The sequence below is a fragment of the Glandiceps talaboti genome, chromosome 12, assembly GCF_964340395.1.
Source record: "Glandiceps talaboti chromosome 12, keGlaTala1.1, whole genome shotgun sequence".
NCBI classification, from domain to species: Eukaryota; Metazoa; Hemichordata; class Enteropneusta; family Spengelidae; genus Glandiceps; species Glandiceps talaboti.
Window position 1 is genome coordinate 14,718,031 of NC_135560.1, and position 20,714 is coordinate 14,738,744.

General features: G+C 35.8%; 2 protein-coding genes across 2 annotated transcripts in view; one reads left to right on the forward strand and one right to left on the reverse strand.

The window, feature by feature from the left end:
- The window catches only part of LOC144443383 (dolichyl-diphosphooligosaccharide--protein glycosyltransferase subunit KCP2-like), a 466,884-nt gene that overhangs the window by 139,203 nt on the left and 306,967 nt on the right, over positions 1 to 20,714 (reverse strand). The gene's annotated exons all lie outside the window — the stretch shown is intronic.
- Positions 1 to 20,714, forward strand: part of LOC144443877 (neuronal acetylcholine receptor subunit alpha-2-like) — a 50,236-nt gene that overhangs the window by 17,852 nt on the left and 11,670 nt on the right. Inside the window, exon 2 of the mRNA XM_078133469.1 lies at positions 12,801 to 12,933. Coding sequence (XP_077989595.1) covers positions 12,888 to 12,933 — 46 coding nt within the window. The 5' untranslated portion in view covers positions 12,801 to 12,887. The remainder of the gene's footprint in view (positions 1 to 12,800; positions 12,934 to 20,714) is intronic.

Sequence of the window (20,714 nt, forward strand, 5' to 3'; positions counted from 1 at the left end):
AGGATGGCTTGTAAAACTAACCTGTTGCTGCATATAGCACTTCTTATTGAATGGTGGCCATATTTATTGTAAAAATCCATCATTTGTACATGAGATCAAGAACGAAAAAGACACTCTCAGTTTGGCAGGCACTTTATTCAAGCTTTTGTACCTATATTATATATTATGATATATGACCCTTCTATTTGTATCTGTATATTTGACCCTGAACTTTAACGTTTGAGCTAAAAATTAACAAATTAATTCCATCCATTAGTCAAACAAGTAAAGTATTTGAGGGCTATGTCTCCTACCAAGACTTGTTCGAGTATATATCAAATCTGTTAACGACAGTGTTAAAATGTGAACCTTGGCTGTGATAGTGAAATTTACTGTGAGACAATTGAACTCCTTAACATAGTGTAATATATCAATAACTGTCACCTTAGATGTACATACAGACACTTGATATATCGAAGATCTATAATGGAGGTCATGGCCTCATGAAACTTGTGACAATTCTTCAGCAAATTCAACGTCCCTATGTTAATGGTATTTAAGCGATGCCGACGCATCCTCTTTCGTCACAGCGTGAGGACAGTTAATGTTTTATGTCACCAGCAGGAGTCGTCTAACATATGCAGTGACATTGGACACATTGTCATTTAAGTGTACCCATTAGTAGGTTCTAAACTAATGTCTTTTTTCATCAAATAAGTCGAGATCATTAGCTATGAGTGTTGACGTATGGGTGTGCCTAGCAACGAAGACAATGCCCTAAGCAACAACGAAATGGGAGAGTCCTTTTCAAAGATAACAAGCGTGACAGGTAGTTAAGGGAATAAGTTTTCCATAATGAACAAATATGTGCCTAGCAACAAAGGCCATGTCCATAACAACGGCCAAACGGCGTTGTCTTTTCCAAAGACAACAAATTTGTGACAGGTAGTCATGAGAATGTACTCCTAAATGTTCATATGTTAAATATACCAACTAGAATACAATATACGTGTCTTGCTTATTTTTTTGTTTTGAGCAATCATAATTTATTTAAATGGTGATTGTACCTAATCAATTATTATCATGACCCAAAATTATGAAAAGTTTGAAATTTTGTACATTCATTCCTGACTATTTAGACCCTGCAAATATATTCATTCATTGCAGATTTGTATGAATTGTGAAAAGCGGAAATTTGACATTGAAGACTTAAGGACAAATAGTTTGGATATCAACTCAGACATTTCATTATGAGTAAGCGAGTGAAAGAGTATTCTAAACATGAACACAAAAATAGCCTAGTAACTAAAACCATCCCCTCAGCAACAGACACATTGTAGTGCCTTTTTCAAATATGTCAATTGTTAAAGGTAGTCAAGGTAATGATCATTCAAAAATGGACAAAAATATGCCTAGCGATGAAAACCGTGTCAACAGCGACAACTAGATGGCAGTGTCTTTTTCAAAGATAATAGCAGTGGCTGATATTCAAGGGAATAAGTATTCAAAGGATGTTACACGTAGCATTAAATTAGTCCTTATAATGGTGCTTGTACTTTTTAAAAATACACATCCCTTACGCATGCTTTCATAACGTTCTTGATTGGATGGAACATTGCGCTCCTTGTACATCGGGTACATATCGTTTTGAATTTACAAAAGACTGTAAATATGTTACCGAGTAACCCCTGTTTAAACATGGAACGACAACAAAACGGTTTCAGGAGGGTTTCTAGGGACCTCCTGTACATGCCCTAAGTCAGGACACTTTCTCAAAACCTTCATGTTCACAGGGACACAACAGTAAGGAATTGAAGTTTTTGTGAGCGTTTAATTAGAAACGAGGTTAGAAAGACATGAAAGATGTTGTTGGCCAGTTCAACACATATTGCAATGGATGTTATCTGAGTGTTGATGTTGCGAGTCAAGATTATTTTTTACATCGTGCCATATTCTAATACAATTTTGTATATGTTACTTGTATTTTATTTCGCAATCTCTGTTGTCAACTTGAGACCCACAGCTGTTCAAAGGAGACACATACTGCACATACAGGCAGCATCTAAACTATAGAGACTAGCATACCACAGGCGACAATAAGAGATTACCAAAGAATTACAGAAAGAGAGTTTGATGAAAGTTCAAAAAAAAAAACACTGCGTGGGCATTTAGATTTTGAATTTAGTGATGACTCGGATTTGCGATTGTGCATCTGTTGAAAGTGACGCTTTTAAGACTCCCTAGGTAATACCTCACTTATGTCCATTTCTGTGACTTCGTACGTGAAGACAGTACACCTGTAAAGACCCCCAAAGTTGACACCTCCCCATTATTGAAAATTGTTAGTTGCCTTAAAGTCAAATGTTGTGACAGATGAACGCCACAGATAGTCTTTACATTTTCCACTCAGTACCCTTATTAAATATCACAACTATGCTAAAATGGTGTCCAGTCACATAATTGTAAAATACCTATAAACTGAGTGTAATACATTAACTCTTTGACCTAATTAGAACTATCTCCTTCCATTTTATTTCTAAAATCACACCAGCAAGGTGAAGTAATTTACTTTGTTTTATGCTTGTGTGTTGTTGAAAAAAGTGACGACACAATACATGTGGATATTCACATTCAAGGTGAAAGGTCAAATTCGTGATTCTTGTATAATTGATTTTTCAATTGGAAATCAATATTCACCTTTGTGGTATAATGAAATATATAAGCCGGGGAATATAAACATTTTCAACATTTTGTCATGGATCGATGCGCATGCTCACTGCATTTCCGTTGAATTGTGAAGACTATACTAGTACACGAAGGATAGGTATATGCTTAAAATGGAACTTGTCAACGGTTCAACAAAAGAGGGAGTTCTTTTAAAGAAACTGTTGCAATGATAATAACCTTTGACATAGCATACGAATATATCAATGGATTCTTCAATGGTAACACCCATCCACACATACTACGAAAACACCCAGAAGTCCATGCAGCAAAAACGTCGCATTTTGATATTGTTCTATTCAGATACTAAAGGGTAGATCTACTGTCTATGAATTCGTATTTTGAATATAATGCTAAATATACTATTTCCAGGGCTGTCTGGTCATGTCTGTTGTTGACCGACTGAGTGTGAAATCAACATAGTAATTATTAGATTTCTTTGACAAGACTCACCCAATCAATTTGAAAATGCTAAAGTTTGAAGGTTTTCTCAATATCTAACCAGCCATTAAAGTATGTAGTTAGGAGTTATGCTACGTAATTGTAAAAACTAATCAAAATATTGAACATTCTTTTGCAAGGTTGCAGCTAAATTGCTGTGTAGGCCTTTTAGAAATGTGTATAAACATATGAAATATGTCCTATTCAATATTTCACAGCAGCTGGATATAACATTATGAAATGTACCATTCGGGTTGTTTCCAGTCAATAATAATTGATCAATGGATAGAATGACAAAATCCATCCCCACCCACTCATGATACATTCAATATAAATCATTGAATTGCCGGATATTTTGGCACAGTCTTTTTTTTTTAATTCTAGAGAAATGTAACTTGTAAACACTGACTAATCGATCGGATGTATGTAGACATATTTGCAATGTACATCATGTATATGATTTCATCATGGAAAAAAGTTCGTTTGTCGCTTCCCCCTCCCCTACATGAAACGACACTTTGTTTTATTGTGTAATTTGGTATTCTTGTAGTTAGAGCAACAGAATCAGTCACACTTCAATCTATTGTTTCCCCTTTCTAGTAAATTATATATGAAGCTTAATTTCAGTGTAATGAAAATATTTAAGCTTATAGCTGATAAGGCTTTAATAAAAGTTATGTAAATGTATGACAAACACTTTGAAATAACTGAGTGTGTTTACATTATAACTTGACATGTTAAACCGAGTTCTAAAAATTCATGGTAATCAGATACGGTAGAATTATTATAATTAGTGGGTTAAATCTCTCCAAACTTTACCATGGCAACGCTTGTTCCTGGTCCTTTAAAAGAAATTTGAGAGTTCACCTTGTTATGTCGATATTGACAATCTTTTTATTTTCTATTACAGAGTTATAATGATAGTTTTCATTTTTACAAACTAATTATAACAAGAAAATTTTTTTATATCTCGGAGGCTTCCCATGTTAATAAATGACCACATTATTTTACGTGCCAACTTCCCTTTTGGACCACCACACTGCATGATTGACAGCTGTTGATATGTACAACTGTTACATGTAAACCACGTCATATCCGTCACAATGATAACTGTTTACCAGAGTGTTTACGTTATGTTTACTTACTACAAAACCGTTATACTGGTGATGAAGGAAGGACATCATTGATAAACTGACAGATAAAGACTAACTGTGCGTAGTGACATGCTGTAAATTCGTATGTTTATTCATCAGTTCATACTGATCGAAATGATCGAACATATATGAAAATAGATAAATTGACGATTGAACATGAAAATATATCACCACGTCGAGGTCGCTCTCTCCGTATTAGTTTGTTTAAATTCACTATAGTTGCAATGCACTCACATTGCTTTTAGTGGTACAGTAATATACAGTACATGTACCTCACTTCTAGAACAAGCAAAGTGCAATTATTATACACAATTACAATTTCCCGATGAAATGGGTCATTCTTTTGAAATTGATCTAAACGTGTTTGTAGTTTTTGACATTTTTAGATAAATCATTTCTACGACTCGTGTAATCATTCCGACCCGTATACATGGTCAACACAATACCGTTCTAATATTGTACTCTAGGATGATCATAATACAAAATAATGACGCCATTAGGTATTTATGAATATTCAAAAAATACTATCACCAGTGCTAACGCGAGGATAACACACCTTTTTTGTATATATTCGTGAATACCTAATAATGCCATTATTTTGTATTATGACGTATCATCGTTGAATACAACATTAGCTCACAAGTGACAGTGTTCTAACCCTGAACATATATACATGTATATACATATGTACGGTTCAGTCAAGCCCATGGTTTATATCTGTATACAATAGGGTGCATTAGTATAATCGTAGACCACACGCAGTTTACTAGTACTGTTAATTGAAACTTTGCAAATACACATATAACAGATTCAAATAATGGCGACAACGACGCTCTACCCAGTATTGTGATAATAGTAAAAACAATATTCCCATCACGTTATCCGAGTACAAATTTAACTTTCTGAATCTTATTTGTCATCAACTTGATTTTCAAGATACTCAACACACCGTGCGTGTTATCTGATAGTAATCTAAGAGTGTCACCAGACATTTACCCGATCTTTCAAGTTGTTAAAGTTCTTAATTGATCTGATCAACTTTAGTTTGGCCATTCATGATGTCATTAATTAATAGTTAAAGTGAGCATGCATTGAAAATTTAGTTATAAATGGAGTCATTTTATTCAATACATAGTATGGTCTTGAGATGTCGAACTAATGACACATAAATGTGATTATTTTGTTTTAAGTAATAAGTTCTGGTATATTTATTTGTTTAAGTGCAATTTGCCTCGAAGTATTTTGCACTAGTAAGGTTACATGTACCTCACGCGATATTTATCTTAGCTGTGCTACTGTTCATGTGTTAGATTTCATTCGCGTTTAAAGCTCGAGGGATTTGTAGCTCTGATACTTTAATAACAGATTCTCTTCCTATAAAATGGATCTTATTCCTAATTTGGTACATGTATACATTTGTACTATCCCTTCAATCGACGATGTATGTATGTATGTATGTATGTATGTATGTATGTATGTATGTATGTATGTATGTATGTATGTGTGTGTGTGTGTGTGTGTGTGTGTGTATGTATGTATGTATGTATGTATGTATGTATGTATGTATGTATGTGACGCGTGTATGTGTCCGTCCGTCCGTCCGTCTGTCTATATATGTATCTATGTTTGTTTAGTATTGTTTATTCATTTATTTTTTATATGACACTAGTGAGGCAATTTTTAGTTGTATGTTAGTTGGTTTACGGTGTAGATTGAATCAGATTGATGGAGATGTTCAGAACTCATATTGTACTTTCATATAGTTAACCATAGACCCTTCACCAAGGTGGGGGGTCTATGGATTGACAAATGAAAGACTTGGTTTGACATATTATAAACCCTTTGTATAGACGTGGACATACCACTTTTTTTGCAGTCACAGCACACGTTCTTGTGAAGTACATAGGATAAGCGAAGTTAAAGTTCGACATGTTTTAAAGTGCAGCCTTTAATAGCGTGAATAGAGTACACTTAGTTTCCTTTATCCAACTTAATTCTCACGCCTTTGCTGAGAGCTAGACTTGTCGGTGCAGTGGTATCAAGGGGAGACTGCTTGTATGCTAGGATAGCCGTAAATCTGTGCAGTAACGTCACGCATACCTATGTAATGATTAAGGACATCTGTCTTTAAGATAGATTATCTCCAGACTTTCACTCGGTTTTAACATATATATATATATGTATGTATATAGTCAAGGCTATGTTATTTGTTATTACAAATCTCCTTGCCCATGGCCACTTCCCATCCACTTTTTTATGCCCCAAACCAACTTTCTCTTCAATCGTTGCGATAATACACATCATGATCTGAACTAGGAAATCTGTGATACAAAGACGCCGTATCAAAAAAAAATAATACAAGTCCACGTACAAATCTGCAAAGCCTGGTGGACGTGTTGAGAAAAGTCGACGAGTGAACGATATCTTGATTGTTTTTTGCAGCTTCCTTTAAAAGATGGATCCACTTATTTAAGACAAGAATAGTTAATTGTACTGTATAACATTATAATTCCTTAAAACACAAGGTTTTTTTTTTCTGTCATATCTCATTAGGTTTCCTAGGCTGCTGTATGTACATATCGACTGACAACTGTAAATTTACTTTTCTCTGAAAAAAATGAGTGATCGTCGTGAATATTGTTGAATCATCTAACGATTAACAGCAGTCAACACGTACGTTCAACAATAACCCCGTGACAATGCCTCCACAAATTCAAATCATTCCAGCTTGAAACGAGCAGGTGACGGCAGGCAACATTAATCAGTGAGAAAATGCGTCCAACAAAATTTCTTCTTATCTGAATGTTTACGACGTTCTTTCATTATGAATTATTTAGTGAGTTTAAACAGAGTCTTCTACAGACCTTCTTTGTTGTTCAACACGTTTCATTTTAAAACATATTCCCATATATTCGCTGTATCCATTTATTTTCAATTTGAGTGGGTAACTTATATTAACCCAGCTATTGCGTTCTCTCTTTCTGATTGGTTTGCGGATGTAAACATGGTACAATAGACGCAAAAGGTTCACTGTGATTGGTTATTTGAAATACTCATGTTACCTGTTTTGTTAATGTATATTCCATGGCTTTACGTCGCGTGCTATGTTTGATGTAGACATCCAGTCAAGAGATGTATGTAACGGTTATGTTATGCGAAGTTTACTATCTATCTAACACTGTATTATTTTCATGTTTATTTATAATGCATTTGTATTTTAATTATTTTTAGTCAATTAGTAATGACTATCTTATTGTACAATTGTTAAAACAAGAGTAAAATTAACACTGATATTTTGTTCATACATTGCCATGTCTAAACACTGGACCAATGCATTTTATCCGTTCTAGATTTCATAAAAACTAACTAGTTATTGTAACTGTCATATTTGCTTTTCATGTAATATCAACTACTACGGACTGGACTTACTAATTTCAGTCTCAAAGAGGGTCAGTCTAAAAGTATGAATCAAAACGACGATATCACGTAGTCACGTGATTCATGCGTCACTTCACATTTGGAAGTGCTAAAATATGGTATCCTTTATTATGAATCGAGAAATGGTAGACTGACGTATTTTCCAAGTCACGTTTCATTATTTCATGTATTTCATGTCACTTCATTTCATTTTTACAGTCTATAATACATACGTACATACACAAACCCATACATACACACACACACACACACACATACATACATACATACATACATACATACATACATACGCACGCACGCACGCACGCACGCACACGCACACACACACACATACATACATACATACATACATACTTACATACATACATACATACATACATACATACACACATGTATATAATTATATATATGCAATATTCTGGTTACTTTATATATGTTGGATCTTTATCTTTCTTTCCTTCATAATATATTGTTGTTTGTTTTTTGTCTTTCCGGAAGTAGTTGCCTCTTCAAACAGTTCAAACAACGATGCTTTATTTTGAACTGTTAATAGTAGAACATCTTTTATCTCACAATTGTTGTCAAATGTTTGTCAATGTCACGTGGTAAGAATCTGAAATATAACATGTGGTATATATCGTGCATGTTATTGGCACCGTGCAAATATTAATACTCAAACTGCTATTTCCGGATCTAGTTACCTGCTTGTAGGTTGTTTCCGGCTCAGACATTACACATTTTTCTCACATCTGTGTATTTGACAAGTCAGTAATTGATTTTCACCGTCTACCAGACATTAATTTATACCTCAGTAAAACACACCGAGGCATAACAGTGTCAAACCACGTATGTTTTACAACAGACATAAAGTGTTATTTGCAACATTACGGTGGCGAGTATATTTATTCACTAACTGCACACAAAATCTGCCTAAAGATGGAAGACAGGAACAAAATTTAAAATTTAGACGTACATGCCTAAAAAGGTCGCCTAACCTTGATATGGTGGCGAATGTTGATTTAAATGATTTATAGTACGATCTTTTAAAACATAGTGCCACACATTAATATTTATATCAGAACTTTAATGGATTGGCTATTGATTTAGATTGGGGACCTTATATTTGTGGGGCTTGGGATGTGTATGCAATGTCTAATTCTTTACTAATATGTTCAGATTTTACAACACCACAAGGCAAAGTAATCGACATCACATTCTGAGAAGAAAAATGGCACGACTGTTTAGATTGTTTCACAAAGTCAACAATCTCAGCTGTAACGTCAGGTTTCAAGTGATTTTCATGGACATGCATTATTCACTAGACAAGGCAGGCTTCTGTGTTGTCAATATGATGAAGCCACATCTCAAATATTTGAAAGAGCCATAGCTACACAAATCAAAATACTGTAATTTGCATAAATTTAAATTTTGTGTTAACTGTTCACTGGCGTCAACCCAAATATTATTAAACTTATCAAAATAAAACACCACTGTTTGATATTGTCAACAGTGAGTAGTGATGTCACACCTAGCGGAAGAACTTAATGATGAGAAAGGGCAGTGACACGCTCTCACATTTGGTCGATTTGCTTAATAGCATTTAAGTGGTTAAAACACTTATCCGCTAGACTGAATATGCGAGAGGGAAATTACCATATGACAGTACAATTTCAGTAAATAGTTCTTATATTTTTGACTAGGCCATACTTTGGATGTCGTATTACTTACACATCGGAATCCTTATCTAACAAATCGGACAATCAACAGCACATCGCGGTAGTTTATTAGGTTCCCTATATGCTGCATAATCAACATTCCGTGTAAAACGTTGAAACATGAACCATAAACTAAATAAATTTGCATTATTTGTACGACGTATAAAAGTGAACCATTTTCCTCTCAATATTTACAGATCTAGATCTATCGCATTTGGTGATCGAATTCCGCTTTTTAGTGTACGTTGTATATTTATATAAAGCCTCACGCTTTGGTATTATACAATACCTACCTCGGGCTACACTTATAGATATTTCTGAACTGTCACTAAATGAGTCCGTCGTTCCTGTGTTATTGTTCCAAGTGTTCACGTTTGATAATGAATAGGAAGGACTAATATTTGTCGCAAACATTGCCTTTGGACAAATCTGTTGTCACTTTCCCCTTGTTTATGTTTGTTAAATTTGAAAGCATTTGCTTGCCAACATGTTCCGTTCTTGAAATGCATTTAGAAAAACGTGTACACATGTTGTTGTTGGAGCTAGTATTTGTTATTTCATTACGTTCTTATTGAAAGTTTTTGATGTCGATATTTTTTCGATTTCCTGCTACTTTCAGTGTAGTATTGTGTCCGGAATGACAAATGCTCACTGTATATGAATCAGGGAGAAAGTTAGATATGTGTCTGGGAGTATTGAACCGTTAACGTTTATAAGGAGCATGTAAAGTCACAGTGGTTTAGAATGTAAGTGAGACCCCAATTCCGAGTAAAGGCAGTACAAAATCATGATGCAAATACAAAATCCACAGTAACATTTAAAGGGAATCTTACAACTCCTTTCATGTTAGCATTCACTGGCTCTGTTTGATACTCCATAACCATGTGCACGCAGAAACAAAACCAAAAGATAGAGATGAGTACAGTTTCATGTTAAATTTTGTCTAAATGAAATGAACATGCTACTATGTAGACATCAAACGCAGACGTCGAAACATTGGCGCCCGCATGTCTGTGTCTAGGCTTTCATTTCATTTAGACAAAATGTAGCAAGAATTGCGATCTTGTCATCTTAAAGTGTAGCAATATAGCATGTGTAGTTTCTCACTGATTTCTGGATTTTTATATCAGACAGAGTCAGTGAACACTAACCTGAAACAGGCTGTAGAGCGATAGAGGTAGTTGAGTATGCACTAAAAGCTGAGAATATGACGCTTTAAAAATTATACCATGGTGATATATTTTAAAAACAACATGTGAATTTCTGTGTGAATGGTTGGAATTGTATCAGTTGCTAGACATAATTAAACCTGTTCTTTTGGTGAGGTAACATGTAAGCATGACACAAAAATAACTTCCAATTTGAAAGACAGTTCAGGTACAGACCGTGACCCTTTAAAAACACATATTTCATTACTAAGCCGTGAATTCCCCCAGGGCCAATACAGCAAGATGAGGTGTGCGAAAATGTTACATAACATATCAGACGTATGCCTCTGATGAAACTGGTAATAGAAGGTTCGATGATACATGTACACAAAACATATGTATCTAACGCATGTGATGTACACACCCTACCCCTCTCATCCCCGCCCACCTACCTCAAATATTTCACCCCCCCCCCCCGTTTTTACATGCGTTGTTGTTTATTTACTCTTGAGCAGTTACTATTGATCCCACCGACAAATTACAGATTCTGAACTGTATTTTCAGGTCTGCTAACGATATTGCCTTGTCACACCGATATGTTGCTGGGTAGGTTTACATATCACTTCATCTCTATAACAGTAAACGGTTCAACAACTTATACTTTATAATTACAGACTTTTCTGAAATATTCCAGATTCACCAACTTAACGTTGTTTATTTGAGTAGCCCGTGGAGGCAGCATCACATGAATAGACCTAGTGCGCATGCCCCCAAATACCGTTAAACAGAACGAATCGATTTGAATGATAATACTACGTAATGAGAAAGGACAGGTATTTGGCATTGTAATCAGTCTTTGTTACTACGAAGGATCAATGACATTAGTGGTCTTCCTATCTCTTACTGAGTTTAAAAAAGTAGAAGTGAACAACACCGTACGGTGAGGGAACTTTGTAGGAAACAAGACCATTCATTTTGGACGTACATATACTCTACACACACAGTGTTGGTAAGTTCTGAACGCTGATACAGTGAATTAATACACTTGCTGATTGACAGGCAAAATACTTCATCCGGCTTCATTTTCACCTCTAACTGTATATCACCATCAGACCACTTAGCTTAAACACGTAAGTTCACCAACCTAATTACAGTATGTAAATGAAAGATTTTAATCATGGTGAACGTGACTTCCGTGGCTAATTCGCCTGGTTTCTAATGTATGTTGTGTTCATTCACCGTCATATTCAATGAGGAATATGTTGTAAAATGTACTCTCACCATGGTAAACGTTGTATGTTTATTTTTTGCATTTAATTCACGAATGGGGCGTTTTTTGCAGCGGTATTGGATCGATGGCCAACGGAGTAATCGATAATCTTTCCTGGCGTACTGGTATGGCGTATTTACCGTTGTTGTAAATTGAACTCAGACTCCCATTTTCGTTCCTCTCATCGCGTCTGGTAACTTGGAACAGCTTCTAGAAGACATCGAGTCAACGAGGACTGGTGAATATCTGGATTTAAAGAAATACACTACCAACTTTCTAGATTACGGGGTCACGTGACTTCTGTGAAACAATACCATACGTGTGTGTGTATCTCGTACGCTTGAAAGGTGCCGAGTCGTTATCTTTTAAATTATAATTGGAAGGTAACCACGAACACAGTTTTGAAAAACGTCACCCAGATAATTTTGCTGCGCAGTGATGGACTATTGTAATACTGGACTATACCCTCAGCTACTCTGGCAGTGCATTCCGCTGTGGATATTGTGGTACGTTGGAATTGAACGAGGGAAAAGAAAATATTCTGTCACGAGCGGTGGTGTATAAACATGTCATGTTTGAATTAGAGTTCGTATGGTCGTGTGGATACTGCACTTAATCATGGGGCATGTATGTCGCGGATGCCACCGCAAGCAGAACAACAGAAGCGACAACGATCATCCCGATAAACATGTCAGGAACGCAAATAACACTGTAACACTCACGTCTAGCACAGTGGATAGTTCTCATATCCCTTTTCTGAAGAATGTGAGAAAAGATGTCAAGATCTCATTAAAAGTGTCTGGGTTATCATTGGGTGTACACGTAGTAATGTTCACAACACGGTGATAGATACGGTATCATCAACGTAACAAACAAGACAGTGTAAATAATAGAATGTTGACTCATCGACATTTCTTGTTTTCCTTTGCAGGGAATCTTAGATGCATCTGGACACTTCCGTCACACTAGCGACTAGGAAGTCAGTAAGCGGGGACGACGAGACTAGTATAGTGACACTATGAATGCTTTCTTGTTGTTGTTATTGCTGTTTGCATTAATAGAAGGTACGTCAATGGTTTTTATTAACTCTTCCAATCCATAGAATTACAGAAAAAAACGAAATTAGCAGTCCAGAAAACATAGTAGTGGTGATGCTACTTAATATATGCGTACAAGCTTGAACCAACCATTCAAATTGAAAGCGTACTACTCAACAGAGATCTCAGACTTGGGATTTCACGTAATCTCTTTTCAATGGAATCGCGACCAGCATTCCAAACTAATATAACATAACATAACATAAACAACATTACCTACCGAGGCAAGTGGCTAAACAAGCAAATTAGAGTTTATTATTAGAGCAAAACGTCAACACGGGCTATTTTTACCAAAGAAAAATAATGTTTCTAGATATTAGTATATTCTAAGCCAAGCGAGTCAGCGTTGTTTACACAAACTTCTACAAGGTGTGCGAAAATGTTACATAACATATCAGACGTATGCCTCTGATGAAACTGGTAATAGAAGGTTCGATGATACATGTACACAAAACATATGTATCTAACGCATGTGATGTACACACCCTACCCCTCTCATCCCCGCCCACCTACCTCAAATATTTCACCCCCCCCCCCCCCGTTTTTACATGCGTTGTTGTTTATTTACTCTTGAGCAGTTACTATTGATCCCACCGACAAATTACAGATTCTGAACTGTATTTTCAGGTCTGCTAACGATATTGCCTTGTCACACCGATATGTTGCTGGGTAGGTTTACATATCACTTCATCTCTATAACAGTAAACGGTTCAACAACTTATACTTTATAATTACAGACTTTTCTGAAATATTCCAGATTCACCAACTTAACGTTGTTTATTTGAGTAGCCCGTGGAGGCAGCATCACATGAATAGACCTAGTGCGCATGCCCCCAAATACCGTTAAACAGAACGAATCGATTTGAATGATAATACTACGTAATGAGAAAGGACAGGTATTTGGCATTGTAATCAGTCTTTGTTACTACGAAGGATCAATGACATTAGTGGTCTTCCTATCTCTTACTGAGTTTAAAAAAGTAGAAGTGAACAACACCGTACGGTGAGGGAACTTTGTAGGAAACAAGACCATTCATTTTGGACGTACATATACTCTACACACACAGTGTTGGTAAGTTCTGAACGCTGATACAGTGAATTAATACACTTGCTGATTGACAGGCAAAATACTTCATCCGGCTTCATTTTCACCTCTAACTGTATATCACCATCAGACCACTTAGCTTAAACACGTAAGTTCACCAACCTAATTACAGTATGTAAATGAAAGATTTTAATCATGGTGAACGTGACTTCCGTGGCTAATTCGCCTGGTTTCTAATGTATGTTGTGTTCATTCACCGTCATATTCAATGAGGAATATGTTGTAAAATGTACTCTCACCATGGTAAACGTTGTATGTTTATTTTTATATTCTAAGCCAAGCGAGTCAGCGTTGTTTACACAAACTTCTACAAGGATCTACTGCGAGCGACTTCAGATAATTTCCCAAAGGACTGGCTTTAAAGTAATCTTCTGCTAGAAAGTAAAAACACACTCTTAACATTTTCTATGAACAGTGACAGGCTGCCAAGACTCTAGAAATGTTTCAGAAGCAGGTGCTCTTTAAAACGGAGTACAGTAATTAGTACGGTTCGTCGAAATTTCAACACTACCAGTTTCCTCGCCAAATCACGTTTACTGACAAGCTGTCAAAGCTGGATATGATCTTGATTTTAAGCCTTGACAGTGAAACTTTCGATGTCTTCTTTGTAGAGCATTTACGTCTCTTAATTTCTTCGCTGTATCCTCAAGTATCTTACGAGAATGTGACGTGTGTGTCAATGTGGCGAGCCCAGACGTTGCAATCTTTTCTTCGAGTTAATCCGGCGGTTTTAGAACAACAAGATAATATACTGTAGTACCGTTGGTGTTCTCCATTTCTCATCAAGTCATTGTGATAACAGTCCCCGACCCGCCTGGCTGACAGATAATTCCGATCCATTTACAGTATTGAAATACACCACGAACACCTGAAACGGATACGGGTAGTTTGAACATTGACGATGATACCGCTCGATTAGAATGCAACTCCACTCACCACACTCCACACACTAACAAGCAGTAAGGAGCACACAGGGACGACGTATGTGATGACAAAAAAACGACAGCATAAAAATGACAGAAGTGCCACAGAATTAAACAATTTCTAAACTGCTGATCTTTTAGATAAGACCCCAATTTACTATTTTGTTGACGCCGCATTTGATGATTTACTGTTCATGCATAAGATGAAACTGCGGTCAAAGGTCAGATACGTTTTCTGAGAAATTGATCCAAGACAACATAATTACAAGGATGCTGTCAGGTGGATTTTGAGACTCTTGCGGTCTCTAATACCTTTGGTATAATTAATCCCTATAACTCAAGAAACCCACATGGGATGTACACGAGGTGGTATTAGTGAACAAAATATTAAACCGGTCGATAAGTACATGTGGAATTTAACTTCAACGTTCACATTTTTTTCCTCGAGGTTAACTAATCATACTAAATACTTTCCAACTTAACTGTTAGACCTTCAAGGTCAGAGGTCTCAAACTGATTATTAAACTATAATTTGATCAACCACGAAAAATGACGAATGTGCATTTTGCTAAATCCTGGTATAATTGATTACTAGAATCCTCTCGTAATGTTAGGTATTTCATAAATTTACATAGATAGTTAATTATTCAAGGAATACTAATTTACGTTGAATTAAAACCAAGTGATGTCACTCTCTCACGTACCATCATCTCGTCAGACCACCAAATTGAATAATCATCAAACATACTAGTATACCGTATTGGGATAACAACAGTCACTATCATAAGTTGCCTAGACTAAAAAATGATATGTTTCCATGACAACGAACATAATTGGTTGGTATCGGGCAGTTAGTCTACACTGTGTAAAAAAAAAGATAAATGTGTTGTTCTGAAACAGAACACGTTCAAATAGCCAATCGTTAATCATCTAGAAATGATATGTATGTCTACATCTCAAACTCTATATCATTAATAAATATTAATTGATCACATATATGTTTATGACTAACCCTCAAGGTTACCAATATCTACAAACATAACCCCTCCCCTCCCCCAATACTTCGAGAACAAGCGTAGAAATTCTGACCGAGGCTTACTTGATGCCCATTTTTTGTTTCGGGTAAATTTCTTCTCTCTCGAAACATTGTGGATAACAGAACTTGTGGAGATTTGTCATTGAATATTAGCATTGGTCGCTGTGGATGTCAAACGGAAAGTGATCAAACCATAGACCCTATCTACACGAAACGTGCAGGGGGTCTATGATCAAACCAGTGATTTTTTTCCCTTGGGAATTACATTTGTAATATATATCAATACACAGATACTTGAACGATTCGGCGAACTGATGTAATTCGTTGACCAAAAACAATTTCTTACAAGACCGTTATTATAACTTAAATGATACGTAACTCTAATTGTATAGCTAGTCTTGGCATTCACTCAACATGACTCGCGGGTGACTAATAATTGAATTAATTGTTATTGGTCACGTGATAAACTGTCATTGATATGTGAGAAATTCTAACGTTTTAATCAATGGATTTTAAGTTCGAACCTTCCATGGATTATTATAATGGAATGGCTATTTTTCGTATCTATTAAAGGTAGGTCAAGTTACACACAATTCTAATTAGGGAACTACTCTTGAATATTCACGATTAAGAGGGTTATGTTTGCCAACATGAGACATTCTGACATTTAGATCGATGAATTCTGAGTTCTAACCTTTCATAGCATTGTAATGCCACATGCAAAAAAAAGAAAGGCTAGCTATGTTTTGCATCCAGGCTTGCTTAAATTGTACATCATCTCATTAGGGACCCATTCTTTGATTATTCACGATTAGGAGGGCTATTTTTAGACGCAATGCTTAAATGAGTCAATGGCACTTTATAAATTAAACGTAGGTTTCGGAATTCATGGCAGATGAAAGTCGTACCTGTATATCAGAGTATGAATATGAAGAAACCTTCGAAAGGCAAAACATGTTTGAACGTTTGACGCTGTCTCTCTGATATAATTGTGTTCTATATTTGAAATCATCATGGCTATAAGTCTAACGTAGATTAATTTTAAAACCTGATTTTTTTTATCTGAGCCCAACCAGTACCATTTTTTTAATGTTTGAATTTGTCCCCAACAAGTCCCTCCTGCCGAGTGGGCTTGCCAATTGAGTAAAAAGAGCTCTTCATTTCCCTAAAGTGTAATTTGCATGTTGTATTAAAGATAAGAATTTTCCAAGATGTATAACAGATTACTAAGGTGCTCTTGCAGCCACAAAGGTGATGAATCGTAATCAGGAAAGCCACTCAGTGTAATTATACCATTCATTGACGTCATCAGCCCCAAGGCATAATAATTCTATATTTGATGCCCTAGTAAAATGAATGAAGTCATAATCACAGAATATGTCTACATGTGATGCGCTAGTAAAATATATGAAGTAATAATCACTGAATACATCTTACTTTGATACCCTAGGTAAAACGTATGAAATAATGATAACCACAAAATACTTCTATCATTCTGTGATATCCTGGTAAAATGTATGACATAACAACCACACAAAATAACTCTACCTGTGATATCCTGGTAAAATGTGTGACATAATAACCACATAAAATAACGCCACCAGTCCTGTAATATCCTGGTAAAATGTATGACATAACAACCACACAAAATAACTCTACCTGTGATATCCTGGTAAAATGTGTGACATAATAACCATACAAAATAACTCTACCTGTAATATCCTGGTAAAATGTGTGACATAATAACCATACAAAATAACTCTACCTGTGATATCCTGTTAAAATGTGTGACATAATAACCACACAAAATAACGCCACCAGTCCTGTGATATCCTGGTAAAACGTATGACAGTTACAATAACCACACAAAATAACTCCACCTGTGGTATCCTGGTAATGTAAAACGCGTGAAATAATAATAACCACATAAAATAACTCATGCCAGGTATTGATATCACACCAGTTCGAGTTATTCTGTGGTTATTATTTAATTAGATTTACCAGGATATCTCAGGTAGAGATATCGTGTGGTTATTCATGTTTCTTACGTGTTACTGGAATATCATATGCATAGGATATCAGAGTTAGAGTTATTCTGTAGCTAATTTATTTTAGATCCTAGGAAAATGTAAGAAATAATAAAATAAGCATAAAATAACAGTAAACCTGTACTGGTATATCAGTGAAACCTATGATATAATTATTATCGAAGAATCATATCTGAAACATTTACTGCTGTTCGATGACACATTTTTTAATATTGATATACTGCGAGTCGAATGTACTCACTTTTGTTAGAGTACTGAAATGTGATGCTTTATGGGTGGCTTGGAACATAGTGACACAGGACAATGACCCATGAAATGAACAATATTGAGATCGATTGCACCATTTGCTCTCTCGTGTTGAAATGAAACCACATCACTCGAATGGTTTCAATGACAATTCAGACACTTTTAATATCGCCTGTCAGACGTGCCTTCACGACAGCTACCAGATGTTTACTAGATCACTCGTTGTCCATAATCTCGGGGGTCCATGAAATGCTTCAGGCATATCCGTCGTCTTACACTCGCAGTTTGAAGAGTAGGGAAACTAGGCAACATGACAGCTTCTTTTGATGTCAACTGTGCTTTACCTCGGGGTGTACATTACATCATCAGTTGTTAGGTCTTCGGATATGAATCTTCAGATAACGCTGTATGGATGTTTCAAAAGCCGTCGACGGTCGAGATGTTTACTGTTACTTAAATTAAGTGCTTTGCTTCCAGCAAGGCGTTCACCACTTGTACAAAGCTTTTATGATTTAAGTGTTATTCGCCATTATCGATATTGAAGGTATTGCGAATATAAATTTACTGTAAATCTTAAAAGATAGGTCGAAATGTATTGTCATGATTGACAACTGAGTGAGAAAAGCATAAATTAACAGCACTATACAATATCATAGAGATGTAATGTGAAGTGTATGTAATATGTCAAACGTCAATTTCAACTTAACCTGACTTGATTTCTTTCGATTTTACATGACATGATTTTGCATGACATGACATGACATGACATGACATGACTTGATTTGATTTGATTTGATTTGATTTGATCTGATTTGAGGCAACGTAGTTCATAGTTTTGATATGAAATCATAACTTTATCATCTCTAACTACTAAAATAACTTCACAAATGGCCATTGCGATCAAATGAATGGTTCGATCGAACGGTGCAGCGTTGATTGAATACGAGCAGAATTTCTCACATACCACCTAAAACAATTTCTCACTTGACCGTTTCAACTTAAGCAAACACAATGCGTTTGATAGATCAACCACAGAGCTTGTTGAACAATTGTGAAAACCTTGCTGTCACAAAATTGACAATGGTCGAATTGACATACCCCACGGTCACAACTATCTGCCTACAGTTACGTTAATAATGTACGTTTTGTAAAAGGTATCTCGAAAATCTCTAGAGAATAAATTCTTAGAATCGTTTATATCGTTTTCCAATGACAGTTTTAATACCCAAATGCAGTAAGGTGGTTTATCGAAGTAGCTGTTCCATCAACTTAAGAATAGTTTCGAGAAGCACGACATTATGGACGAATTTTATAAGTTGGCACTGGCCATGTCAAGCGTTACGTGTCATCGTTCGCACCAAGTACGACCTGTGAGTTTCACACGAAATATCGATATTCTAATTTTTATTGTATATGTCATTATCAGAGGCATCGATATTTTGTACTAGTATATAACTATATTCACAAATAAAAGACTTCATCAACCTAAGAGAATATCACAATGGCAAAGGTCTAAGCGTAGATGTTGGGCTTCCCTGCCACTGCCAATACACTGAATTTGTAACTACTTGTTCAAAACGTCACTTGAGGCAACCAAATGACAATATTGATTCACCGATAAAGTATGGAACTGTAAATACGATTTTCTGGGGGGTTTTCAGCCCAACTCACTTAACGTTTGCAATATTTTACCAAGTCACAATAGTTGCCTGAGAAATATTTATGTATGTTGGTGTTATTGATTAGACGCAGCAGTTCAGTGAAAATTGTTGTACATGTAACATTATACTACACCATAGGCCCCATACTATGAAAACAAAATGCAAGTTACGAGGTATCCTAGCCGAATATTTCAAGAGCCTATAATATATTTTACTGTGACTAGTGATATGTGGTGGATAACTATGTATGTATGTATGTATGTATGTATGTATGTATGTATGTGTGTGTGTGTGTGTGTGTGTGTGTGTGTGTGTGCGTGCGTGCGTGCGTGCGTGCGTATGTATGTATGTATGTATGTATGTATGTATGTATGTATGTATGTATGTATGTGTGTGTGTATGTATGTATGTATGTATGTATGTATGTATGTATGTATGTATGTATGTATGTATGTATGTATGTATGTATGTATGTATGTATGTATGGCTGGCTACTGGGTTTTCCTAATGCAATTGCCATACATTGCTGGTCACATTCTTGTATCAATTAGTTTGATTCTACATTGCCCTGGTGACCTATAAAGGCCTCTTTCAATTAGCATTTCTAAATCTTTTCCCTGAAGGATTCGCCTTTGGGTCATAATTACTTTATTATTTCAATTACCGTAACTCTTATCATGATACACGGAACGTGCAATCGTCAGGTTGAACAAAATGCAATCAGTTCAA